At 38.8% G+C, this 26,390-nt stretch overlaps 2 protein-coding genes across 7 annotated transcripts in view; one reads left to right on the top strand and one right to left on the bottom strand.

Annotated features, from left to right (window-relative positions):
- The window catches only part of LOC109077426 (inositol 1,4,5-triphosphate receptor associated 2-like), a 31,477-nt gene extending 9,510 nt beyond the window's left edge, over positions 1-21,967 (top strand). For 3 of the 5 annotated variants that reach the window (XM_042740741.1, XM_042740722.1, XM_042740732.1), the window contains exons 7-38: positions 167-325; positions 465-582; positions 871-921; positions 1,054-1,131; positions 1,230-1,286; positions 1,510-1,569; positions 2,399-2,463; positions 2,609-2,702; positions 4,129-4,266; positions 4,436-4,537; positions 5,014-5,165; positions 7,419-7,530; positions 8,044-8,365; positions 9,432-9,484; positions 11,917-12,004; positions 12,234-12,384; positions 12,762-12,840; positions 15,470-15,513; positions 15,652-15,734; positions 16,582-16,754; positions 16,972-17,050; positions 17,140-17,197; positions 17,321-17,348; positions 17,722-17,862; positions 18,070-18,204; positions 18,310-18,457; positions 18,577-18,620; positions 18,710-18,775; positions 18,862-18,914; positions 19,227-19,313; positions 19,479-19,598; positions 21,076-21,967. In XM_042740741.1, coding sequence (XP_042596675.1) covers positions 167-325; positions 465-582; positions 871-921; positions 1,054-1,131; positions 1,230-1,286; positions 1,510-1,569; positions 2,399-2,463; positions 2,609-2,702; positions 4,129-4,266; positions 4,436-4,537; positions 5,014-5,165; positions 7,419-7,530; positions 8,044-8,365; positions 9,432-9,484; positions 11,917-12,004; positions 12,234-12,384; positions 12,762-12,840; positions 15,470-15,513; positions 15,652-15,734; positions 16,582-16,754; positions 16,972-17,050; positions 17,140-17,197; positions 17,321-17,348; positions 17,722-17,862; positions 18,070-18,204; positions 18,310-18,457; positions 18,577-18,620; positions 18,710-18,775; positions 18,862-18,914; positions 19,227-19,313; positions 19,479-19,598; positions 21,076-21,334 — 3,397 coding nt within the window. In that variant the 3' untranslated portion in view covers positions 21,335-21,967. The remainder of the gene's footprint in view (positions 1-166; positions 326-464; positions 583-870; positions 922-1,053; positions 1,132-1,229; positions 1,287-1,509; positions 1,570-2,398; positions 2,464-2,608; positions 2,703-4,128; positions 4,267-4,435; positions 4,538-5,013; positions 5,166-7,418; positions 7,531-8,043; positions 8,366-9,431; positions 9,485-11,916; positions 12,005-12,233; positions 12,385-12,761; positions 12,841-15,469; positions 15,514-15,651; positions 15,735-16,581; positions 16,755-16,971; positions 17,051-17,139; positions 17,198-17,320; positions 17,349-17,721; positions 17,863-18,069; positions 18,205-18,309; positions 18,458-18,576; positions 18,621-18,709; positions 18,776-18,861; positions 18,915-19,226; positions 19,314-19,478; positions 19,599-21,075) is intronic. The other 2 variants (XM_042740747.1, XM_042740755.1) reach the window with 2 other exon arrangements.
- A 489-nt stretch (positions 21,968-22,456) lies between these two features.
- Positions 22,457-26,390, bottom strand: part of LOC109072381 (dynein axonemal intermediate chain 7-like) — a 5,720-nt gene continuing 1,786 nt past the window's right edge. Inside the window, exons 6-15 of one of the 2 annotated variants that reach the window (XM_042740776.1) lie at positions 26,120-26,254; positions 25,933-26,036; positions 25,560-25,854; positions 25,367-25,475; positions 24,840-25,003; positions 24,562-24,748; positions 24,210-24,424; positions 23,409-23,567; positions 22,968-23,081; positions 22,457-22,861 (exon numbers count right to left, since the gene is read on the bottom strand). In XM_042740776.1, the coding sequence (XP_042596710.1) occupies positions 22,586-22,861; positions 22,968-23,081; positions 23,409-23,567; positions 24,210-24,424; positions 24,562-24,748; positions 24,840-25,003; positions 25,367-25,475; positions 25,560-25,854; positions 25,933-26,036; positions 26,120-26,254 (1,758 nt within the window). In that variant the 3' untranslated portion in view covers positions 22,457-22,585. Of the gene's footprint in view, positions 22,862-22,967; positions 23,082-23,408; positions 23,568-24,208; positions 24,425-24,561; positions 24,749-24,839; positions 25,004-25,366; positions 25,476-25,559; positions 25,855-25,932; positions 26,037-26,119; positions 26,255-26,390 lie in introns of both variants that reach the window. The other variant, XM_042740767.1, reaches the window with a different exon arrangement.

Genomic DNA, 26,390 nt, shown 5'->3' with positions numbered 1-26,390 from the left:
CAAAATATAAAAATATTTATACAAAAAAAGTTGCAATTAATATATTACTGCAAAATATCTATTATATGCAATATATAAATTTTTGGTCACTACATAATTCCCATTCCAGACATTTGAGATGCATTTAGATCAGGTATTTAGTTTCTATGTGTGTGTATCTGTACAGGGAGACGTCAGATCTGGTCTTCTGTGTGGCAGATCTGCAGCTAAATAACCAAAAGCTGCAGGAGGAAGTACGTAAACTGAAGCAGGCGGTGGAAAACATGGAAGACACCAACCAGAAACTCATTGAGGAAAATGAAGAGCTCAAGGCACAAGCTAAAATGTACAGACTTATTACTTTCTGTCTGACCTGTCGTCTTCCTTAACCCCTGAAGCCTTAAATCCCTTAATCATCATTAATTCTCTTGTGCATAAAATGCCTTAACTCTTTCCTTTTGTCACTCCCTTCCCTCATCCTGCAGGGGGCAGCAGTTATTCCAGAAGGAGAAGATGCTTAAAGAGGAAGTTGAGGAGATGAAGCTGAGCCTGACCTCTTCAGAAGAGAGTCGAGCTCAGGCCTCAGCTCAAAGAAAGCAGATGGTGAGGCACAAGCTTCATTGATGGCTTTTCCGATGATAATAAGTCATATTATGAGACTCCTACTGTAGGTCTCATAAACTAATGCAAACAGATAATATGCAGTATATTCGTAATGAGATGGAAAGTAATATTATATAAACCAAGAATATGCAAACATCCAGAGTAAACAAATCTGGGTGCTGGGTAAACACAATCACACTGGTGTTTATTGACCACATATTGACGTTGACGTATATTATTAGAACAGATATGAACAGTTTTATAACCTTTTGCTCTGGTTTCCTATAGGAACGGGAAAACCAGAGTCTTATATCCAAAATTGCTGCTCTACAAGAGGAGGTATGGCTCTACCCATTTTCAGATCCATCCACCTAAGTGTCAGACTTGTAGTTCACTGGATGGTTCTCATTCATTACTTTTTTTATTTTCTTTATCCTCCTTCCTCCACATTTCTTCTTCATCATATATTAAAACATGAAAGTCACAATGGAGGCAGAAGAGCTTCAGAAAAAAATCAGTGACCTCTGTGACCTTAATGCTGACCTTCAGGTAGGCCTTAATTTAATTTACTCACTTATGATTTGTCTTGTATGCAATATAATAATAATTTAGCCCTGTCATTGGTGAATGTTTTCTTGCACACTCAGGTCCAAGTTCATTCATTTGATGCCATTCTGGCTGACAAGGAGTCGATAATTCAGGAGGTAAGTGCATCTTGCATATCACCAAGACAATGATTTGATATGAAAACTTTAACGGACAAATAAAGACAAGTTGTTTATAAAACTTTACAGAAGAATTGAGCTTTTCTTTAGTCATTAGTTAAATCATTTTGTTATCATTTTTCATTTGGTATGTTTATATAATCTGCAATCATGTTAAATTATATTTGACCTGTATCATAAAAGATCTGCCTTTTTTCTCCAGAAAAATAAACAGATAGATGAACTGAAGGTGGCCATTGTGGAGTATTCCTCAGTTACAGAGGTGACCTCCAAATCTGTCATTAATACCACAGCTCTGTTTAAATCTACTTTTCTAAAACTGCTTGGTTATTAAGTAGATCCAGGGTGACCACATTTTATTTAGATATCTATTTTAATTTATTTTTCCAAATTTTTAAAGTTTCAAATTTGTTGATGTTTAAGATTTTATGATCTTCAAGAGTCATACAGCCTACTAAAAATGAACTCGACAGGCCTGTATTTAAAATCCAATTTAAAATCACAGAAAACCAAATGTTTAATGGATGTATTGTACTTGGTTAGTGAAGTTAATACAGTATATTAGAATGATTTCTGAATGGTCATGTAACACTGAAAACTGGAGTAAAATATATTAAAATAGTTTCAAGTCAGTAATTTTAAATTGCAATGATATTTCATGATTTTACTGTTTTTGATCAGCCTTGAATTTTTTATTTTCTTTTTAAAACATTACAAAATTCTTACGACCCCAAACTTTTGCACAGCAGTGTATATATACGAATTAAATATGAAAGTGGTGACTGTCCATGAGAAAATACCATAGAAATGTATAATAATGTGACAAATCATGTATTTGGTTGAGAGGCACAGCAGACACAGATTTGCTCTCTCGCTCGCTCAGAATGCTTAATCAGTGATGTAAGAAAGAAGTTCTACGTGCAAATGTTTTAGGGACTAAAACCTAAAAAAAAAATGTAGATAAGCAAATGTACGTGTGATAACCACGGAATAAGTAAAATAATTTACTCCAGAGTGTTGAATTATTGTGTATGTGTTAATTTTGGATTACTGAGTTTACTAATTTTGGATCCATGCTGTGCTTGCTTCAGCTGTTGAGAGCAGACAAGAACAAACTGGAGAGTCAAATGCAGATGATGCAGCCTGATATGACAATGTAAGAGCTCTATGTAATGTGTTTAACACACAGCAATGAAAATATTAGCTAATTAATTGACCTTATTAATGGCATGCATAATACTTGCACAAACATTAGAAATTTCTTCACCTGTTCTTCTAACTGTGTTTGTATGTGTTTGCAGCCCAGGTCTCTCTCTTTCTGTGGCCTACAGACTAAATCAGATGAGTTCAGGCTCTCTTCAGACAGAGTTGGCACTGGCACAGAATCCCCTGGAGGTTTGCAGTGTGTTTTGTGGTTGCAATTCCTGTGTATGTCTTTGTCCCACCCATGATTTGGAGTGTCTCCTTGTCTCCACTCCCATCAGCACTCATGTGCTGTTTTCTGTCCGCCCACTCTCTCTCCCACTTCACTGCCATAGAGTGCACTCAGTAATCCACACCCTTTCTTTGCTTTACACCAAACTTTAGGCATTACAATGAGTCTGACTACATGTGCTTCATTTCACAATTTTTATTTATTTTTTGCTGTGGGAGATTCCATTATTGTAGGTAACTGGTAATAACTACATGATAAAAAACAATATTGTTTAGCCTATATATACTCATTGGACACTTTATTAGGTATACCTTGCTAGTACTGGGTTGGACCAGTTTTGCCTTCTAAAATGCCTTAATTCTTCATGGCATAGATTCAACAAAGTGCTAGAAACATTCCTCAGAGATTTTGGTCCATACTGACATAATAGCATCACATAGTTGCTGCAGATTTATCGGCTGCACATACATCCGTGTTGTAAATCTCCTGTTCCACCACATACCAAAGGTGTTCTATTGGATTGAGATCTGGTGACTTTGGAGGCCATTTGAGTAAAGTGAACTCATTGTCATGTTCAAGAAACCAGTTTGAGATGATTTGATCTTTGTGACATGAAATGTTATCCTGCTGGAAGTAGACATCACTAGATTGATACACTGTGGTCATAAAGCGATGGACATGGTCAACAACAATACTCAGGCTGGCTGTGGCGTTTAAACAATGCTCAATTGGTACTGAAGGGCACAAATTGTGCCAAGAATGTATTTCCCAAACCATTACACCACCAGCAACCTGAACTGTTGATACATAACAGAATGGATCCATGCTTTCATATTGTTTATGCCAAATTCTGACCGTATCATCTGAATGTCAGAAATCGAGACTCATCCAATGTATTGTGTCTTAATGTTGGTGAGCTTGTGCAAATTGTAGTCTCAGTTTCCTGATCTTTGCTGGCTGGAGTGGCACCCAGTGCAGTCTTCTGCCGCTACAGCCCTTCTGCTTTCAGAGATGATTTTCTGCATACCTTTGTTGTAACGAGTGGTTGTTTGAGTTACTGTTGCTTATTTACCAGCTCTAACCCGTCTGGCCATTTTCCTATTAACCTCTGGCATCAAAAAGATATTTTCGCCCACAGAACTGCCGCTCACTGGATATTTTCTCTTTTTCTGACCTTTCTTTGTAAACCGTAGAGATGATTGTGAGTGAAAATCTCAGTAGATCAACAGTTTCAGAAATACTTAAACCAGCCTGTCTTGCACCAAAAACCACAGCACGTTCAAAGTCACTTAAATCACCATTCTTCCCCATTTTGATGCTTGGTGTAAAATTCAGCAGATCGTCTTCTTGACCATGTATACATTATGCATATCTGTATATTTTTAGGGTTTGGAGCATCTGTCCTCCTCTGTTTGTTTTGCGTCTTCTCTGGATGAGACTCTAGATCGTGAGGTTCTTCTGCTCCTCCAAGGCCCGACTCCAGAGCAGCTGTCTCTGGAGTATAAAACTCTGATCAGCAGACTGGTAACCAACTAACCAGTCATCACACTCACCATTTTTAAGCAAACTTCATCTGTACAGTTAGTCTGATATTAATTTTGCCAGCTTTCTATCTTTAGACACCCAAATGCTGGTTTAGTATGATGTTGGTGTTTTGGAGTGTTCACAGTGTGTCAATCATGAATTGTTCCAGAAAAGGGAGTTTAAGGAAGACGGCATGACCTGTCTCACTGCATTCAGAGGCCTTACAGAGCACATTGAAACTCAGGAGGTCAGCACTGAACTCAAGATACAGGTAAGAGGATTTCTTCAACTAAGTCAAATTGGAAAGTATCCATCAAAACGGTTATGCAAATTTTGGAACAAATGTAATTGACTAATCATGATAGTATTATATGGAGATATGCATGGCCATTTAAAAATTATACAAAAACTCGTCTCCCCTTATCTGAATTTTTTTTTCTCTACCACATTGCATAACTGCCTGGTAGGACATGGTCACTCTTATTGTGTGTATTCAGTGGACCGCATCAGTACGTGTGGTCTTCCCCGATGGTCGTCAATACAGGCCAATATTTAATTCCCACGATGCACAGGGGCAGTGTGTCGGGTCAGAGGAACTCTGTGACTCTGCTTAAGATGATGTTTGATTAAACTTTTTGATCTTATTACCGCATACAGTTAGAGTTTGCTGTTATTAATGACTGACTGATTCACTGTGTGATGTATTTAGTCGGTGAACCTCATTGTTTATTTTGTGAACTCCTGCAGGGCCTTGAGGTGCAGCTCGAGCAGAGGAGGAGTGACTGGACCCGCAGTCTGGAGCAGTTGGACCAGTACACAGACTCTCTGGAGAGGGAGCTTCTAAAGATGGCTAGCAACATGCGACGTTCTCGTACTGAGATCTTGCACCTGTCTGTCAAGTGAGTGGACTGAGTTGGTAGCAGAAATGTTTTTATTAGCTATCTTTTGATGAGAGTTTGTTCGAATCAATTTGTTCTCCATTTTCCAGTCATATTTACCATTGTGTTATGTTTGGTCTCACAAATTTGCGGCAGTGACTAACAGAAAGGTGCTTCATATATGTGCTCCTGTAGCTCAAGTGGTAGAGCATTGTGTTAACAAGCGCAAGGTTGGGGGTTCGATTCCCTGGGAACACATGATAGGTAAAAATTGATAGCCTGAATGCACTGTAAGTCGCTTTGGATAAAAGCGTCTGCTAAATGCATAAATTTAAATTTAATTTAATTTAATTTTAATTTATATTGCTACACTACTTGACAATAGCTTATGGCCCTTTCCCCAACACAATTTCACCAAAACGCTGCTAATGTGACCATAAAACTTAAATGGGGCATAACACACAGTTTCACCCAATCTCATGTTAATCCTGAGTACCTATAGAGTAGTACTGCATCCTTCATATCTCCAAAAATTCTTTAGTTTTAATCATGCTTATAAAATAAAGATTTATGATTCTCTCCGGAAAAAAGCCGAGCTCCTGGAGGCGCGCCGTGGGCGGAGCTAAAGAGTGACTTGAGCGCCGAATGCCAACAAAACACATTTGATGCTGTTTCACTTACCGTCTGCAGTTCTTAATCATGACTGGGTTCTTTTATAGCTGGGACCGTTCCATCTTTCAGTATCAAACGATGTGCAATTCTAGCGTCGAACTGGGCCTTGTTTATAAAACGTTCTTCAACAAACACGCTTGTGAAAATCCGTTGCTGCACCGGAAAAACAAACTGTATCCAATGTTTACATAACGCTGGGTTCTTTAGGAAGCTGAACAAAGTTATCTTTCCCTTACAACCAAAAACACACTTCTTTGGAGACATTCTTCCCAAGCAAGTCCCGTGCAGCGCTGCTGCCGGATGAAGCTTGCTGATGGATGCGATCTCGCTCTTGCTCTGGTCGATATGTGCACGGGCGCGTTTTTCCGGGAGAAATGCCCATATAAGGAGTTCCACCCTTGTCTACGTCATGAAGAGCTATGATCGAAAAAAACTCTCAAACACTTTTACGAATCGGAAGTAAGATTTTTAGCACAGAAATACTACATCATACATCCAAATTGTTTTTTTGAAACTTTGTCCATGCTTAGATGAGAATCCAACTCTTTAACGGTGTAAACAACTCTAAATGAATGAAACAGCATTGTACCCCCCCCACCAAGATTTTTATCACCTTAGCTGTGGTAAATGCCATGAGACTAATTCTGTGATGTGAATGGCAGCAGACGCCTTCTCATACCTCCAAAAACAGTCACTGGCAAAATAACTACCTTATTATAATGAAATATTTCCAATTTTGTGTGTGTAGCTAGCACCAGTTTTGTTTTCATGATTATTTCTGTCATATGCATTTATTCAGATACTTGTGGTATTCCATAAGTTACATTTAGACATAGTAACTTAGTTTAGAGTTTGATCTTTAGTAGTACATATCAGTAGTGCACCAACATGGCCATGCAGTTAACAGAGACTATGGAAGTCTTGAGATTGCAAACTGCTATCATTTTAATGAATAGATAAGTGAACAGTTTTTTTTTTTTTTTTTTTTTTAAACCAGGGTATATTCATTTTGAAACATCAACATTTTTGAAGCAGTAGAAGGATTATGGGGCAAGGCCTTACCAATTTAGTCCATGTCTGTGTGAATGTCTCTAGAAGCTTTTGTCAAGGGGCTGTTCCGTTTGACCCCCTCAAGCTGTTTTTGGTTCACTGAAGAGGTGTCGCTAATCTGACATTACACGGTTTTAAAGGCTACGGTACTCGGCGTACTTTGGATAAAAGGCAAAGGCTGTTGAGAGAAGCAAGGGAAGTTAAGGAGTTGCACTGTCCAGTGGTGCTCTAAGATTGGGGTGAAGGAGCAATGGGACATTGCTTGGGCCTGCAGATTGGGTATAGTATGTCCTGCTTTTGCTTTTGTAATATAGTTTTGTAATAGGTTTTGATTGAAGAAGTCATGATCCGATTCTTAATGTATCTCAAATTTTCATCAACATTACAGGGGCGTGGTCTCACGTGTGTGTGTGGGGGGGGGGATTCATCATTGATTTTCATTCACTTTTTGCAGGAATTGTATTATAGTGAGCTTGCGCAAAAGGTTTAGTCAAAGAGAGATTGTCTTTTTTGGAGTTTTGTGAATTCAGTGGGTTTTGTATGAATTTTTAGGGTACAAGAGCAGGAGAATCAGAAGCAGCAGTTGCAAGAGGAACTTGACCAACTAAAGGCTCCGCTGGACAACAGAGAGGCCAGCAGCCAAACACCGGATCACCTACAGCAGGTATTGAACCTCACTGAACACTTCACTGCCTGCACATGCTTCAGCATATGTGGGCTTTAAAACTCATGACAGATTTAGATTCAGCCCTGGGCAAAACAGAAATAAAGATTTTTGCATGCTTCTGCAGATCACAGATGGATACTTTTACAGTCTCATTACAAGATGCTGAGAGCTGTGTGTGTAGGAGGCAAGTGTGGTTTGTGAGCCAGTTTGAAACTTGACTTCTTCTTGAACTCATCTCAAGAGATTAGACGCCGTTGACTGATTACCCCACAATGTTCTTATGTTCAGAACTTGGCTCATATCTTAGTTTGATTCACTTTTATTATTTTCCAATTCAACTTATTTGTATATGTTCCTATGCATAGTGTTCCAAAATCTCCAAAAGCTTGCCAAAATGTTTAAGTTAATGAAGAAGAAACCTTTTAAAGAACTAGGAGTCAGCTGGGGAAGCCCATATACTTTTAATATAGTGTTTGTTGACATGTGACTGGTGTGATTGTGTACCTTCAGGTTGTAGAAGAGCTGGATGGCCCCTCTCTTGAATGGGATGAGGAATATGTGTTGTCTGAGTCTCCACCTTTACAAGAGCTTGGGCCTGGCCAGGAGATGCTTCAGGAGCTCTGTTGTGATGAAAAGGGACTACAGGCCCTGAAACGGGAGGAGGAGGTGGAACACACAGAGACTGTGAAGTACAAGGAGAAGATCACAGAAAGGGCTGAGGGAGAAGGTGAAGCAACACAGGATTCTGGAGTAGGGACCGGGGAGCTACAGAGAGACTCCACCCCCTCTCCGATGCCTCTACCAGACAACAACACTGACGGAGAATCACAAGGTAGAAAATGAATCGATTAGTAAGGCTTATTTTTTCTGTAGTGGGATTCAGTTTAGATTGCAAACAAGATTCTGAAGAGGTTTCAAAGTTACTGTCAGAAATTGCAAGATGGAGAAGGTTTTATACTCAAATGGTGTGTTTTTGTTTTGATGTGAATAAATCTTGATTCAGGTCTAATGGGGGTGTGTGATTTGAGATGGAGTTGTCTGGTACATGGTCACACCTAGTGGACAACCGGTCTGTGTCAGATTCCTCGGGCCATATAATCCTTCCTTACCCTTTAGTGCCACAGGGCAGGAAGTCATCCCTGAAGCTTAATCACAAGCTGAAAAAGCAGGGTCACTCTAGCTCCAGACCTTTTTTGGCTTTCCTCTACCATTGTTCTGCCATCTTTGGTCAGTATGTGAAGTAAACCTTTATCGTCTGTCCCCCATCCTTGACCACATGACTGCTGAATAACAACAGAGGCTTGTCACTTTATAAGCCCCATTATGTGACCATAACAACTGGACATGACATTAAGGCTCTTTTATCTCTTTTATCATTTTATCTCTAAAACTTTTTTAATAGCACCGTTTTGTATTATAAATATTTCAAATCCAGTTTCAAATGTGTTGAAAAATGTTTATGTGCTTTGTAATCTTTCCTGAAAATGTAACAATTATTTCTGCTTCTGAAATGTTTGGTTACCAACCCCTAAGCTACTGTAAGATATTTAGGCTTTTGTTTTAGATTTACAATTAACACATTGTTTATGGGATGCACAGTGTTTTGGTACTATATTGGTTACTGGCTGATATTTAATTTAAAATCTCTAAATGAATAGCAGTTGTTTGTACTGTACATTTTAACATTTGTGATGCCTACATTTCACATTGAAAACATTTTTTTTTAATTTATTTTCAGAAAATAGTATAGAATTTTTATATTAGTTAAACCTTATAGGTGAATCCCTTTCTTGTGCTCATTGAATATACTGCTTTGCTAGGAAATATGTCACTTGAAAATAAAATGGGTTATTATGAATGCTATTTCATGACTTTTTTTCTCTCTCTCTCTTTTTCAGAAACTCCGTTTGTGGGTGAGAGAGGAATGCAGAGGCCTTTCACATCTCTAAAGGTATATTTCAGTTTCTTCATTTCCCATAAAACCTCTCTACAAACTGTCATCAAACAAATCAATTAATAGTTGTGTTAATGTTATCATTCTTGTGGTCTGTCTTATGATGCATAGGGTGGCTCTTATTTTTGGACTTTTGAAATCATCTGCTCTCACCCTTCCAGTCAACTCCCCTTCATGAGAAATGTAAACAAACCAAATTTTGCTCAGATTGGAGGTTTGGGGTGTGAGCAACAAAATTGAAATTCTGTCTTAATTACCATAACAGCACATAATTAATAATTATACAAGACCATTAGTAAACTGTGAATTAGGTTAAAAACGAGAATACTGAAGAGTTTTGTTAGATCGACATGTAGCATCATTGTGATTCAGCCACCCTGAGTTCGAGTCCCGGCTCACGGACCTTTCCCGATCCCATCCCCCCTGACTCTCCCACTTCATTTCCTGTCCATTTAAGCCCCTTTCACACTAAGATTCCGGATAATACACGGGTAATGTGTCCCGGCAATTGTCCCGGATCATTAGATTTTGGTTCATTCACACTGCCAGTGATTTCCCGGAATCTGTGCGTGCATTCACACACAACACGAAAAGGTCCCGTAATGACACGTGACATGAGGATGTGATGTGTAATGCACTAGTCGAAAACACAAGGCACGTTAACTTGCACTAAATCTGGCGAACGATCTCAGCTTCAGCGCGGATTGTGAGGAACTACCTGATCTCTGCTTCATTACAGTTTGCTCATATTTTTTCGTCGCAAACATTAATCTGCCTTCAAAACACCTGGTAACGTGCATCATCACTACGACACAAACTTTATGGCAATGGCTATGGCTTTTGTTCACACAGAGCTCGTTCCGGGACTGAACCCAGGAATGTTACTAGACCCCAACCCGGGATCGACCCCGGAATCAATCCTGGGATGTGTTTGCATTCACACAGAAAGCAATTTTCCGGGACCAACATGCAGTATGAAAGGGGCATTACTGTCCTATTGTAATAAAGGCATAAAACACCAAAAATAAAATCTTAAAAAAATATAAAGTTAAATTACAACTCTGCTGATGAGAACTTTGACATATTGAGATCTGATCTAGATCGTGATAACAATCCGACATGGCCTTCAGCTACAAAGTTCTTGTGGATGTAGAAGCAGCATGTTAAAAAGTGAAATTACTGTACTGGTGAAGAAAGTGAACTTGGAACAAAACTGAGATCTGATCCAGATATTTATGATGATCCGAAAAGACCTTCAAACACAGTACTCATGCCGGGACATGGAAACAGATTTTGGTGCCATCTGACAATCTGCATAACGAACTGCGTTTGTTCTTCAGTCTTTGAGAGGTGTCCGTTGTACTCTTGGATAAGTACAACACCTCTTTCTTGCATTTGCACTGTTTGCCTTAAGTTTTGAGTTCTGCTGTTGTCGTGACATGTTGCCAAGTATGGTAACCCATACCAAGTGCACACACAGAGTAATGAACACACACACATCGTGAACACACACCCGGAACAGTGGGCGGCCATTTGCTCCAGCGCCCAGGGAGCAACTGGGGGTTTGGTGCCTTGCTCAAGGGGCTCAGTCGTCGTTCTTCAGGTTACAAGTCTGACTCTTTAACCATTAGGCCACAACTGCCCTACTTCTAGTGGTGAAACAAAGGGGCAGGGGTGGCCTAATGGTTAGAGAGTCACCTGATATCAAAAACAGTTAAAAGGTTATCAGTGAACACAACTTTTGCTAATATTACCAATCAGATCTTGAAGTACCTGTTGATAAAAAGATACGCATACCCTAAATGACAAATTATCTGGATGGTATTTTGCATACATTACATACTTCTAGTGGAGAAACAAATAAGGGGTTGAGAGGTTTCCAGTAAAAAATATGTACCCTGCAATAAGGGCCACCCTAATGATGCAGTGACACAAAAGCAACTGTTTTATGCTTATCGATATAGTGAAGTTCAAAGCGTTTCATACTTTTTAAATACAAGCTTTCAGAGTGGCTGACCATGAAATACAAAAACACATTTTTTAGTGACCTTGTCATGTGTTAGGCATGCCAAGCCACATTGTTCTTTTTTTTGCCATGGAAGTTTAATGTTTGGCATGGTCGGTGGATCCATGTGATTTGCTGCCGCTGGGGTTGATAATTTTACTATTGAATGCTACTTCCTGAATGCTAGCAGGAAATTGGATTACCCTTTGAACCAGTGAACACACGAAAACACACATTGAGAGGGTATTGCACATCACACCTGAATGAACTTGCCATAATTTGCATAGCAAATGTCTGAAGTGTGGATCTGCACCCAGTCATCATTCAAAAGTAGCCAATATGTCGTCTTTGGGGAGACGTTTTCTCTGGCAGAATAGGGGTTCGTTTTATGCTGGCCTTCTGAATCTTTTCCTGGCCACTGCAGGAGGAAGACAGACTCCCAGAGTGCACTGGGCCTGAGGACGCCCACGAGCAGGCTGCTCCTCTGCCTCACACCCACAGTCAGTGTGCTGGTAAAAGCTCTTCCTCTCACAGTACTTCTCTGCTTAATGTTCTCTATCATTTTAGCAACATACAGTACTAGACTAAAATACATTTCATTTGTCATTTGAATATAAAATGATTTTAATAACACAAAATTCAAGTGTCAATGTTCCTGTTATGACTCTTTTTAATTCAATGTGAATTTATTTAATCTCTTTTTGTGTGTCTTACCCTTACACTTACCCACTCACTCTCCAGATGCTACATCTGTGAGCTCTGAGATGCCCCATGAACAAGTGACCTCAGTCAAAGACCTTATTTCATCTACTGAACCTTCCTCCTTTGTGACCTCCGAGATGTTATCTCCCTCATCAGTCCAGCCTGAAGTTGGTGATTCTCATACAGGAAGGTACAATTTCCATCTATCAGCATTTGCTTGTGGATTTTCTCTGGCTCACTAGTTAATGATTCACCAAAAAGAAATTATGGTCTCCTTTCATTTGAAATGCCTACCACACACCCAAAGATCGCATTTGCTAGTCAAATGTGTGTCATCTCTTCCGGGCTGTTTTGTGTAGACATATTTAAGGAGTTATTACTACTGACAGAGCCTCGGTTTGCATGTTACCATGCACCTGTGTGGCCAGGCTCGGACAGGCACCCCATCCATGCTCTTGCTTGAGCACACAAACCATCGTTGCACTTACTGAGAGCAGCTGCATCCTGAAAGATCGGAAAAACAAACCGACAATATAGTGACAAACTTTCTCTTTCCTCCCGGGTCAGGACCCAGCAGCCTACTGCCACAAACAGAGGATCTGAGGGAGAGTGTGCAGCCACAATAGCCGACATGAGTGACTTGCAGGTCAGTTTGAGGAAGCTGAGGAAACCAAGGGGAAGCTTGTTGCGTTTGTATGGCCGCTTGCCATTTCTTCCTCTTCCCCTTCCCCTTTTGTGTTTCTGTTTCTTTCTAGTTTTGCCTTTCTCTCTTGTCATGTTCCTTTGCCAAAAAACATCCTTTATGGTGGTCCTGTGTAGTGAGAGAGTAGCTACCTTTTCTGTTGTGCCGTAAAGGGGAGCCTGCAGTTGGCCGATTAAGAGAGTTCTGGATGGCGGTAAGCAGGAATGACTGCACGTGAGAGGACGTGCCTACCCTCTTATCAATGTGATGTGCCAGGGCTTTCGGTGTTGTTTAGAATTGCTTTGTGTGAGCTGCTTTTCAAATTAATACAAACATCTGACAACCTGGTTTCGTAAGTTGAATTTGCCCATTTGTTTGTCCAGAATCGGATATAAACTATTTGATTCATCTGCAAAGCTAAGCATTATTCTGACATATGCAGTGTGCTAATTGCCCCTTTGTTGACTCTGCCATGAATGTTGTTAACTTATAATGATAAGATGGGAGATATTCAGGTGAACTTGGAGTGCAACCAAAATAAACCGCACTTCATTTGAGGGCTTCTCTGCACTTCAGTTCATAGGGAGTGGGCAGTGTTAAACCTCTATTAATACAGCATATAACTAGACATCAGTGTAAGTAGGGGATAATTCAGCTGTCCTATAACATGTATTGGTTTTAAAGAAATGCTTCAGATACAGGTCTAGCCCGAATGCATAAAAGCTAGTTTACTCTGCCATTCAACATTTTGGAGTCAGTAAGATGCTTATATTAAAATAATAATAATTATTATTATTATTTTATTCAGCAAGGATGCATTCAATTGAGTAAAAGTGACAGTAAATGTATATATCATTTTATATAAGATTTCTATTTGAAATTAATATTGGTCATTTAAACTTTTTATTCATCAAAGATACAGTATTAATATTAAATATTGAGAAGCACAACTGTTTTCACCATTTATAATAATAAGAAGAAATGTGTTTTGAACACCAAATCAGCATATTAGAATGATTTCTGAAGGATTATGCAACACTGAAGATTGGGAGTAATATAACAAGAAATGTGTTTTGAACACCAAATCAGCATATTAGAATGATTTCTGAAGGATGCCATCTATAAAACTTTTATAAATAAAATATATAATCATTTGACCAAGCTTAGAAGCCCAAAAAAAAAAACAAACTTTAAAAATGGCGGTCTCCTCCCCCTTAGTGGGCAGTGTCAAGTGTCATATTACAAAATGCATTGCGGTCTTTTGTTAATCTTGCTTATCATGGAAAGGTCTGAGTCTCAGGATTCCATATTTGGTGGTTATTTTGTGTATTGAAGTAAAATTGACATAGAAATCTAGGGGAAAATTCATTAAGCAAAATTCAAAGGAGTTTTGATGGCTCCCGGTGAACGCCCTAAATAAAATCTCTCACAGGAACCTCAATTTTTTTCATATCAACTTCAAATTTGGAACATAACTTACCCTTAAATTAATATAGCGCATTTTATTTACAGTACATTTAAACTTATATAACTGTGTTTTAATACTTTAATTTTTTGAAAAAATTCCACTTTTGACAAAATCTGCTAATTTTCTTCTTTAAAAAGAGACCAACCTTTGTTCTATATTCAAAGTGTTCATAAAATACAACATGCACTTTAATGTCTATAAAAAAATGGGGGTGACAGTTAAGGGGATTTTAAAATGTAAAAAAAAAAAAAAAAAAAAAAAAAAAATTGTGATGTTTCATGATATTGCTGTTTTTGCTTTATTTTTGATCAAATAAATGCAGCCTTGGTGAGCATTAAAAGAGACTTGTTTCAAAAACATGAAAATTCTTAACAACCCTTAACTGGTTTCTTAAACAGGTTTTGTTTTAGTACCCATATTTTGTATTGGGCATCAAGTGCAATAAATCTTGGGATCTGCCTAATTTGGCTAGCTTCTACCAAATGACAGATTGGGCCTTTAGCCTTTGACGTCAACAGAAAATATGGGAAGCTTTTCATAAGCCTATTTTGCTATCCTAACTTTGCTAAGTGTAACGAACCAATTAATCATGCATTTCTTTCTTCCCTGGTGACTGTGACTCAATGGGAACAGACCTGCAACTGTTTTTTTTTTTTTTCTGGTGTTATTAGTTGGTTGTTTAATTGTTATATTCCTTGTTTTTTGAACTTGATGATAAAATATGTTGCTCAGGCTATCTGTGTGGTTTTTCACCAGTATGTTTGGAATAAGTATAGCACTTTTTCACTCCCACTTCAATGAACTCTGCCAGTACAAGTACTCTCCCCCTCCAGCCCTCCCCCTCTCTTTCTGTCACTCCCTCTCTCTCTCTTCCTGTCTTTACCATCCTCTCTCTCTTTCTGCCAGCTGTAGAGCTCTCACACACATTATGTAAGTATCTAGCACTTCTCTTTCTGTAAAGCAGAGTGTAGCTCTTATATTTCATCTGCCATGTCATGGGACAGGTATGGAAATGCATGCGTGTGTGATTTTTATTTGCATATGTGAGTAGTTTACACAAATGTATATGAGTTGCTGTTCAGAGTGTGTCACTTGGTCATAATGCCATTCTGTTGTCACCTATAGAGACTGAGTGAGGGACAGCTTTCTAAAGTGTCAAAATCAGACAAGTGAGTATATTTTCCTGTTTGTGCAATTGATTATTAGAATATATTTATTATACAGGGGCTGCTTGACTGAGTATGTTAGTGTTGTAATGTGTGTATCTTAAAGATTTGCTGTACATTTATTGTTAATTATTCGTTTAGGAGTCTCTTGCTGCCAGTAGCAGAGGAAGAGGAGGCCATGCTAGAGGCGGCGGAGTCGATGTCATCTGGGGTGAACTCACCAGGTAGGATGAAATACACCTGTGGAAGTTCCCTGTTGACCTTTGAAATAGGGATGTCAAATGTGCTGCTTCTGACAACTGCTTGTGCAGCAATTGAATACACTTCTTCGTCAGAATGAAGTTGATAAATGGAAACACAGATTTGCCAATGTTTATTTTTTACATTAAAATGAATCTGTGAACATTATTGACAAGAAAAAGAGAAAATCAGGAACTTTTTTTTTTTTTTTTTTTTTACTGACTGATTACTTGAATATTTTACATAAGAAAACTTAAATTAATGTGTTCATAATTGACAAATACTTAAAGGCTGCATGCCATTGTTCTAATTTAATTTTTTACTATTTATATTCATGTTTTGCTTTTTAAATATGTTCAATAGCAATTTGGCTTTTGCTATGGTTTTGAAATTGATAGTGAGAATTATGAAATCTCAGAGATAAATATAAGATAAATGTAAAAAAAAAAAAAAAAAACCATACAAATGCATAATATACCAAAACATTCTAAAATTACTAAAATATTAAATTAAAAATATAAAAATAAAAGCTAATTAAAAATATGAATAAATACTGCATTATAATAACACTAGTAAGTTGCATTGCTATCTGCCACATACATGGAAAATCATAACTGATTCATAGCACTACCTTTGGTGTGCAATTTGTGCGTCATATCAGTGGCAGTGCATGAGACTTTGTCAATTTGTTGTTAGCATGCTGCTAAAAAAAAAGAACTGTGCAATGCTTCAAAAAATTAATTACACAGTTTATTAGTATTGAATTAAATATACATTAACACATGGCTGCTCACTAGGTTATGGATCGTCTTTCTTTATTTTTCTTTTTAGACAAAGACAAGTCAGACAGCTCAGCCGCCTCAGCTGACTCATTAAAGGATCCTTCTGAAAAAGCGAAGGACATGACCTTTGACCCCACAGTCAGTGAGGGTAATCATCCATCAATCCCTGCTGTGCAAGGCTCCAAAAAAGACCCTCTGACTCTGAGGAACAAGCTCAAGAAGGTAAGAGAAGTTCTCACTAGAATCTACGAACTCAGCAAAATACAACAAAAGCCTGGAGAATATGGTTCTACCTGCTTTACCAAATATTTTCATTTTAATTACATGCAATTGTGTTCTTATTAATAAACGTAACATGCCATCTGATACCCAGTGTAAACTATATGCTGAAGTTGACATGCCTGGGTTGTACATTTACAATGAAATGGTCCTCTTACAGGAAATGAGCAGTATGGAAGCCATTGAGGAGCAAAAAGCTCAGGAGGATGGTGAGCCTTCAGTGGCGACAGAAAAAGAAGGTAGATAAACAATCTCTCTCCCTGTCTGCCTCTTTCTCATCTAGTTCTGCTTGTGTTTCCTCAATGTCAGTCTCCTCTACCTCCCTCAGGTGACGCATCCGTTATCTCTGAAAATGCCAGCGATTCCACCAAAGATGACAAGAACAGGTTATAATGCTTTGTGTACTGAATTTATATCCATAAATTTTAATCTGATTCAAGCATGACTTCACATGATTCACTTGACATATTCATGTCCCCATTAATCTGAAATGTGCATTTCTTCTGCAGCCTGTCGCCAAGTGACAAAGAAATAGAGGTGAGGTGTTTTTTTTTTTCCCCACTCAGTCCCATTTGAATATAAAGTGTATATGTATGTTTATGGTAACTATATTTTAAAATGTGAAAACTATACACATATACATATACATACATATATAAACTGCCGAAGAATATGCAGACTGCTATAATAATAATAATAATAATAATGGTTGTCTTCATATGAAATGGCACAAAATCTGAACACCTACGTTTTCATAATAATCAGGAAATTACAAAGAATTCTGCAGAATTGTTATAATGGTATAAAGATGTTTTATACAGACCTGGATTAGATTCTGAACTAGTGAATAAACTGAAATATGTTTTGTCAGTGATGTTTCTAAAGTGTTTACAATGTGCTCTACTGGCAGGCGGAGTTCCACCGACTCTCTCTAGGCTTCAAATGTGACATGTTCACCCTGGAGAAGAGGCTACGCCTGGAGGAACGCTCACGAGACCTGGCTGAGGAGAACGTCCGGAAGGAAGTGAACAGTTGTAAAGGTCTGCTGCAGGTCGGTGTCATTTTATGAACTTGTTGCTGGTATGAAATCAGAAAAATATATGATTGTGAATTGTCAATGCAAGCAAGTAGTACTTTGCTCTGGACAATGTTTTTTATATTTGCATTTGCGAAAATTCTTATTAAAATATTTCTTCCAAAATTTGACCTGAATTCCTATGAACAAGTAGCTTGAACATAAAACTGTTTTGTTATATAGGCCCTGATTCCACGGTGTGAGGAAGATAACCAGTCCATGGAGATCATCCATCGTCTGCAGAAGAACCTGGAAGTCCTCATCCAATCCATGACCAGAGTGTCCAGCCGTTCAGAGATGCTCGGGGCCATTCATCAGGTTTGTGTGTTTACTCAAGCCCTTCAGAGTGCTGAAATGGCCCTCTAGAGCCAAAGTTAACAAAGATGCTTGCTTGTTTACATCTTAATTTCCTTGCATGTGTAGGAGACCAGAGTGGGTAAAACGGTGGAGGTGATGATTCAACATGTGGAGAACTTGAAGAGGATGTACACCAAGGAGCACACAGAGCTGCTGGAGCTCAGGGAGAACCTCACACCGAATGAGAGGTCCTTTGGATCCCACACTGAGCGGGGTAAGTTGATATTATCCTTATTAAAACAAAATACTTGTAAAAAAAAAAAAAAAAGGAAAAAAAAAAGTGTATTATCAGTCTCTTTTGTCTATCACATGGGTTTTCTTTTGTGATTGCAGATGATATCAGAAACAAGAAGCAGTCAACCGCAAACATTTTTAAAGTGAGTTAAGGCACAAAACACCCCACTTCAAAATCGTTAATTCTGCTTGCAGTTAATTTTTTACTGATTTTTATGTGTTCTGTCCTTAGACCACTAGCCGACGCATCAGTATAGTTATTCCCCGCAGCAGTGGAGGACAGACCCATTTTGACATGGTGAGGAGTCCAGTTTCTTCTTACAGAGATGCTTTTGATAGAAAACATGTGGAACATCTGAATAAACTGTGGTTTCTAATTCACAGCCCAAAGACATGGCAGAAACTGAGGTAGAGAGACTCTCCCGCCGATCACCATGGTAAGTGTTCTGAAGCTGTTTTGAGATTGCATGGTCTATAAAACACGACCGGAGCCCTACCTGTCAGTATTAGTCCACCAAAAAATGGGTTTGTGTGACCCAAAACTTATCAGAACAAGATTTATTCATAAGGCTGATACTTTTATTCAAATTATAAACCTATTAGCAGGTTCTCTGGAAATGGAACCCATGACTTTGCCGTTGTTGGCGCCATGCTTTATTAGAGTCACATGCCAGTTGGTTTTATAATACTGTGTGCTCGTCTTTGCACAAGAGAAAGGATGTCATGGTTGTGTGTCGACCGCTTTACAGGAACATGGCAGCCAAGAGGCCACCACTAAAGCGCTTCATTAGCTCTGGTACTTGGGCCGACATAGATGAGCCCACTCTGATGAATAGGTAAGGTCACGCGTGAAGATCTGTTGTGCACCTTTCGTCTTTCGCACTGATTTCATGTCAAAACCATAAAGCTCATGTGCCATCAAAAGGTCATGTGATGTAGAGCCACAGTAAAGGCTTTGAGCCAAGATGGTGGACACTCAGTGCACTGTGAACTTTGCACAGGTATGGATATGACACAGACTCTCACTCAGAGGAGGAGCGGAAAGAAGAACCAGAGGAAAGAAGGAGTAGCATAACAGAACTAGGCATCAAAATCACCTCCTTCATAATGCCAAATAAGACGTTAGTGTACCTCCCGCCTCCATTATTCTCTGCTACAGCATTCAGGCATTATCTACTACAAATCGAGGGTTTTCTGTCAAGAATGTCACTGCCTTTTTCTCCTGAGGCTAAGCTAAGAAAATCTAACTTTAATTATGGACACCCACAAAGTTAATCAGCTTTGCTTTCTCTTCAGCGGAAAAATGAAACCAGTGCTGACACACTGCATGTCTTCTGCTTCGGTTTACAGCAAATGAGCTAAGCAGCCCATCTGTGGTTTCAGAGAGAAGACAAAGTTCTTAAATCTGTTTTTCCCCCACATTGGTGGACAGTTGAGGGCATTTGGCAATGTACTCTGATCCCAGAGTTGTGTGCTGTGCTGATGTGGTATTTTCTTAAACGGAATAAGTGATAGACCGATAAATGGAGAGCAAGACAGAGATATATGTTCAAAAGTTTGGAGTCCAACTAAGCAAAAATGACAGTAAAACATTTAGAATGTTATTTAAAATGTTATTTTGAACTTTTTATTTAAAGAATACAGAAAAAAAAATGTTTAAAGGTTTCCACACAAAAAAAAAAAAAAAAAAACTTTTTAATATTGTTAAGAAATGTCTGATGAGCATCAAATCAGCATATTAGAATGGTTTCTAGAGGATTTTGTAACACCGAAAACTGAAAATCCAGCTTTGCCATCACAGGAATAAATTACATTTTAAAATGTATTAAAATATAAATTATTTTAAGTTGTAATAATATTTTACAATAATACTGTATTTACAGTGTTTTTTAATCAAATGTAGCCTTGGAGAGCTTAATTCTTTCAAAAACAAAATCTTACAGACTCCAAGCTTTTGAAGGGTGGTGTGTGTGTATATAATTAAAAAAAAATCAAAGGCAATTAACAATGGCTGCTTCTGTTAATCAGCCAGTCAGTTATTGGCAGACCTCAAAATGGTCAAGTATTGGCCAACTACTCTGTCTAACCAATGTATATCAGTCTATCACAGAACTCCTGTTTGTCTTGAAACATCGAAACATTCCTGTTTGTCTTGTTTATCATGTACTTTGTCAAACATTGCTTTCAGCAACAGCTGTCATCTTTCACATTGCTCTGAATGTTCAGTGTTTTCTCTTCAGGTCGCCTCAGCCGTCTTACCTATTCAGACTGATTTTTTTATATATTTTTTTTATCATTTTATGACATGCTGTTTTCTAATGAAAATAGGGCCCATAACATACTCTACACAAGTATGTGTATGCCAGTGCTTCTAGCTATGTAAACTGATTGCCTGCTAAATATGTACGATGAAACCACACTGTTGCGTTTATGTGCTTGGACAGAGTATGTTTCTGGGCTAAGGATATATAAAGTGCTCATTACAATGACATGAACATTTTACTTGCTCCTTCCTGATTTAGCATAAGAAAAGATGGTATGCTGAAGGTATGCTGTTGTACTTTCCTCTTTAAATGTTTCTTTCACTCTCCATCCCAGTCCCAGCCCCAGCCCAACAGATCAAGCTCCTCCCAGTCTGATGGAGGGGAGGCCTGCAGTGTCCAGAGGCACCAGGGGAATCTGGATTTGGGTGGCCTTGCTTGTTGTTCTAGCTGTTCTACTGGCTCTGTTGGCGAGCCTGATGATGCAGCCTGCAGTAGATGCAGCACCTGTGGGCACTGGGGACTCCTGGATGACCATCCAGCAGCTTCTGTGGCCCTATACTGGGCTGAGGCACAACGGCCAGCCCCCTGTGTGACACCAGGGGGATCGGCAAGGCTGCAGTGGCCGGTCCTGACATTCAGCAAAAACTCTGGCTACAAGAGCTGTGATGCAACACTACCACCTGTCTTTCTAACAGAACACTTTGTGACCATTTCTTACCGAAGGTAAAAAGAAAAGTGGGTGTCTCGAGAGAGATATGCTGAAAAATGCAGACTGCTTGGATGCTGTGTACACAACTCGTAGTGTTGGCAGTGTATGTAATAAGCACTTTTATGAGACCATCGGTGCCAGCCAGTCACAAGGTGGATATTTGGATAGGAGTGAGATGAGCAGACTGCAACAATGTGAACTTCAGACATCATATATCGGTTGCCCGAAAAGGCTGCCTTTTTAAACATTTTGAAATTGATCAGTGTATTTTTTATGGGCAGTTTGAAAGAGTATTGAGATGAGACATTTTTAAAAATTATATTTTTTCTTTTTGTTAACTTATTATTTTACAGTTTTATGCAGTAGAGTTTTTTCAATATTATTAATTGTTACAAACACATGGTTTTTAATTCTCATAAAGCTGTTGGTTTGGTGTTTATTGTAAAAAGTTCATATACTTTTGTATGTTCCAAAGAGGGGTGAGAGAAACTTTGCACAATAAAAGAAACTGATCCAATTAATCTCACTATTTACTGTGCAAAACAAGCTAAATTGTTCATAAAGCTTCAGTCAGTATGTGTAATAAATACTCATGTTTGGGTGTGTTCTTATTTTAGTTGTTCATCCAAAGCTGGTGATATAAAATGAATTAAATTAATTATTTCCAAATGGCACCTAATTCAACATGAGTATAACAATCTATAAATCGAGGAGAATCTCACCAAACATGTCCGAGTTACATTTCAGCTTAAAAAAATAAAAAAAATAATAATATATATAGAGTTTATGATGAAATGAAGTTTGTTTTTAAAAGTTTTTAAAAGAAGAGTTTCTGTAATATTCTGCATTTGGGAACAATTTCATTTTCAATTTCAAAGTGCACATGCTCTCATTTCCTATGTGGTGGTATCTGTCTATCTATCTATTGTGTATATGTACTGTATATTTATTACTTATGTTATAAATAATCATTCAAGAGTATCATTTGAGTCCACCTGCCTATAAAGAAGTTTACAGGGTTTTATTACATCTCAGCATATCAAGATGTTGCAATGACTGTTCAAAACAGATATCAGATGTTTTAGATATTAGTGTGTGTGCGTGTAGTCTTTCTGGATGCGTATGCTTTCTTTTCTCAGGAATATGTGAGGACACGTGTTGCACACAGAAGCCTCTGTACTGTGTCTGTGTAGAGATAGTGAGACTGACGGACTCTGGCTTGGCCCTCGGTGCTCATGTCCTGTCTGAGCATGTGCAGAAAGGTGGAGTGGAACTCGCTGCCCTCGGTCAGCTCAGGAGAGAAGCTGTCATCATGCTCCTTCATCTTCAGATGCTGGTTCCTCTGAGCACCCAGCAGGTAAAGAGACCATTCCTCCTCAGCCACAGGCCCCGCCTCCAATTGTTCACATGCCTACAGAGTCAAAACGTAAAAGGTCAAAGGTACCGCCTGCTTACAAAGAACGTCTGTACAGTAGTTTAATAGTGCTTCAGTCAGTCTGTCAGAGTGTATGACGTACCTGAAGAACAAGGTGCTCTTGTCCGCATTGTGAGTTCCAGCGGCTCCAGGAAAAAGCCACGGCTGAGGACATAAGAGCCATTTGTTCATACACTGTGTGCTCTATTAATGGGTCCTAGAAATGGAAAAAATATGGATAAAAATATATTTAGGTAAGCTCAAAGTTGTAACGTCATGGGTTTCTATGACTGGTCCATTTAAAAAGGAATCAGTTAAAGAACTCTAAGCTTTTCCAAAAGAAGGGTTCCACATCAATGCCACATAAGAACCATTTTTTTGCTTGGTGTTAGGAGCATTTTAATAATCTAAAGAACCTTTTGAAGACCACTTTTTGTGCAATAGACTTTTTATTCTACTTCATATTAAACGTTCTTCATGGAACCATCAGTGCCAATACAGAAAATATTTTTAAGACCATAAGCCCATTCAGCCCCTTGGTTACCTTTGGGTTGATGCTGACGTATTTGTCTGAATACTCATTCACAAATACATTGATTCCAGCTCTCTGCATGGCCTTTTGCAGTTCTGAGGGGCTCATCCACTTCCCTAGAAGATGATCTAGGTTCTTTGTTTCCTCCATGTGCAGCATACATTGCTTACCTAGAAACAAAAAGCTATCAATCAGTACTCGTGATGCACACAGAGAGAAAAAAAATTTGTAGCCTTCGGTATGTATCGAAAACAGCCTGGACTTGAACTGATGGCATACTGTTGGTCTTAGATAAATGAAATGGCTCAATGATGAGATGCTGTTTTTGGATCCATTAATTTATTCAAAAAATATATATAAAAATGTAATTCAAACATGCAGTAATTTGAGTGCATCTATACAGTGATATGTTAACTTTTTCACTGCTAATATTTGAAACATTTCTGACCTCCAAATCAAAGTCATGTGCAATGAACATGCATAAACATGCAGGAAAAAAAAATTATAGAGCGGACCCCTTCAGACTGTCTATCAAGGTCAATAATTTTAAATGTAAGAACAAACATCAGGTAATTTGTTCCTTTTTTGGCAAGGCAAAGCTAGTTCAGGTAAAATTTAATATGGTGCGGAATTTCTGATAATCATTATGTAATTCATGATATTTGTAATTTGTTGAAAAAAATTGTGTGTATACTATACAGTTTTCAAAACCCTTTAATCAAACAGCATGAATACAGAAATTTTCTACATTTCTGTTTTAAAGTAGATATCTTTTTTTGTCAAATGTGTATTTTTGTACAGGGCCTCTCTTGCCTTGACAGTGATGCTGACTTCAATAAGAGCTCCAGTGATTGTGAACAAAGCGGAGTCTTGGTGGAGAGGCCTCAGCTCCCATGACTGGAAAGGCATGTTAGCATATGACTCCTGCAGTAATGTGAAGGCAGAGAATGTGTTCATCTTAAAGGATATGCTGTGGGTCTCTGTGTCATAAGATGCATCAGTAATGCAGTCTGCCCGCCAGTGCTGACCTGCAGAAAACAATGTCCAATAACAAGCAAGAGGTAAAATACTAAGATGTGAATATAACAGGGAGGCTTTAAAGCAGAGACTTGTCTTTATATAAGACAAAATCTGATGCTATGTATATGTAGTGTCAATTGTTCACCGATAGGATCCCAATGTGCCACATGTGGATCCTCCAGAAACATTACTGAGTCAGGCAGAGCTACAGTGACCCCTACAGGCAATGAGGCAACAGTGCTACTGTGTTCATCCAGCCTAGCTGAGGTAGAGCTCTGAACGCGAGTCTGCTCTGTGGGATAGGGGAAGACCTGGAGACCGGTTTCTAACAGCTATGATGAAGCACAACAGTAAATTACAATTAATGCATATTATTCTTTATGGTCTCTTTCAGACTGTCCCAGATTCCATCCAATGATGTACCTCTCTCATTTCCCAGCCCCTCACTGTGTGAGACTGGGGCGGAAGATGGAAAACATCAAAGTAGAAGACTCCGCCAAGGGGTCTGAACTGCTGCAGATCCACTATATGTATGTCAGCACTGTCAGTCACAGGTTCAGCTGGTGATGAGTCGGAACCATTTTGATCTAGAGACAATTAAATAAAGTAATAAGTTACAAGAACCTAGCCATTACAGTGGTTTTACTAGTGATGCACAATATATCACTTGATATTCATTATATTTTTTATTTAATAAATATTGAGCAGTGTTACTATTATTACTCAAAACTATTAAAACTCGTTTTCATTCATTAATATAAAGCTGACAATATAAATATTCAATGAAAAGCTTAGGAAAAAGAAAGAAATAAAATAGAAATGTCTGCCGAAAAATTATAGGCGTGAAAATGGCATTTTTGGGTTTTGGCCGAAAGAGAAAAACAGCCAAAAATAGGACAAAGAAGAAAGAAATCAGGAAAATCAGGATGTGAAATAGGAAAAGTCCAAACCAGCTTCTAATGCTGTTGTGATTTCCTCCATCTGAGTTTCTCCTTCCTCTAACGGCTTGACTGAAGAGCTCTTCCTCCCCTCTTTAGCTGAGATCACACTTACAGCACTCTGACACATGGACACACACTGATATTAACAGCTACGGAAGCCACTAGAAAATAAGTACATACACATGATCAAAGCCTCACTCACCCTCTTTCTGCTCTCTGATCTGACCGAACGACTGTCTTCTTCCACTGGCTTTGAGCTTTCTTCCTCGTCCCCCTCTCCCTCCATCTTTCTATCCTGCACCGCTGCAGAGCTCTCAGTTGGTGGAGTGAGAACAGCCTCCATCATGGATCTCCTTCTCTGGACCTGTTCTCGCTCGCTGTGGTGGGACAGGTGATCGTATCGTGTGTGAAGGATCCGAACAGCAATGTCATGCACAGCAAGTGGCTTTGGCAACTCAAAGCCCAGACCCACCTCCTCAAACCAGAAACCTTTAAACCTGGAAACATGGATTGTCAAGTTTTTCCTTTATTATCCCCACAATAGGGCCTGAAATTCACCATGGAGACACACAAACCTTGGGTTTTTGTTGAGGTTCGCCCACAGACAAAGAGTGATATTTTCATCCTGGACTACAGTCTGCATGTTGCCGGTCTCAATATCAGAATGAGAATTTGCAGACTGGATGGAGAGCAAAAGACACACATCTGATATGTCTTGAAATAGAAGTGAGCTTTATAGGAACATCTCAGTATAACGCTTACTTTCAGAAGCTCCTCAGTGGCAAGGTTGAGTTTGATCTGGATGAGACTCTGTAGACACAGGAGTGTTTCTCGATACTGCTGAGCAACACAAGGATTGGGACCCTCGCTCAAGAGAAAGTCCAGTTCGTTTGTCAACTGTCCAAGAGAAATAGTTTAGGTCCATTCACATCAAGAACGAGAACTATATTGGCGTCCATATCAGTGGCCGATAACTTTCTTTTTATCATAGGCACGTACTGCAGTTTTGTCACCTGCTGCTTTAAATGCTCAA

Source organism: Cyprinus carpio, chromosome A4 (assembly GCF_018340385.1).
Source record: "Cyprinus carpio isolate SPL01 chromosome A4, ASM1834038v1, whole genome shotgun sequence".
In the NCBI taxonomy this organism is placed as follows: Eukaryota; Metazoa; Chordata; class Actinopteri; order Cypriniformes; family Cyprinidae; genus Cyprinus; species Cyprinus carpio.
The sequence above is the reverse complement of the archived record's forward strand: the minus strand, read 5'-3'. Positions and strand labels throughout refer to the sequence as shown.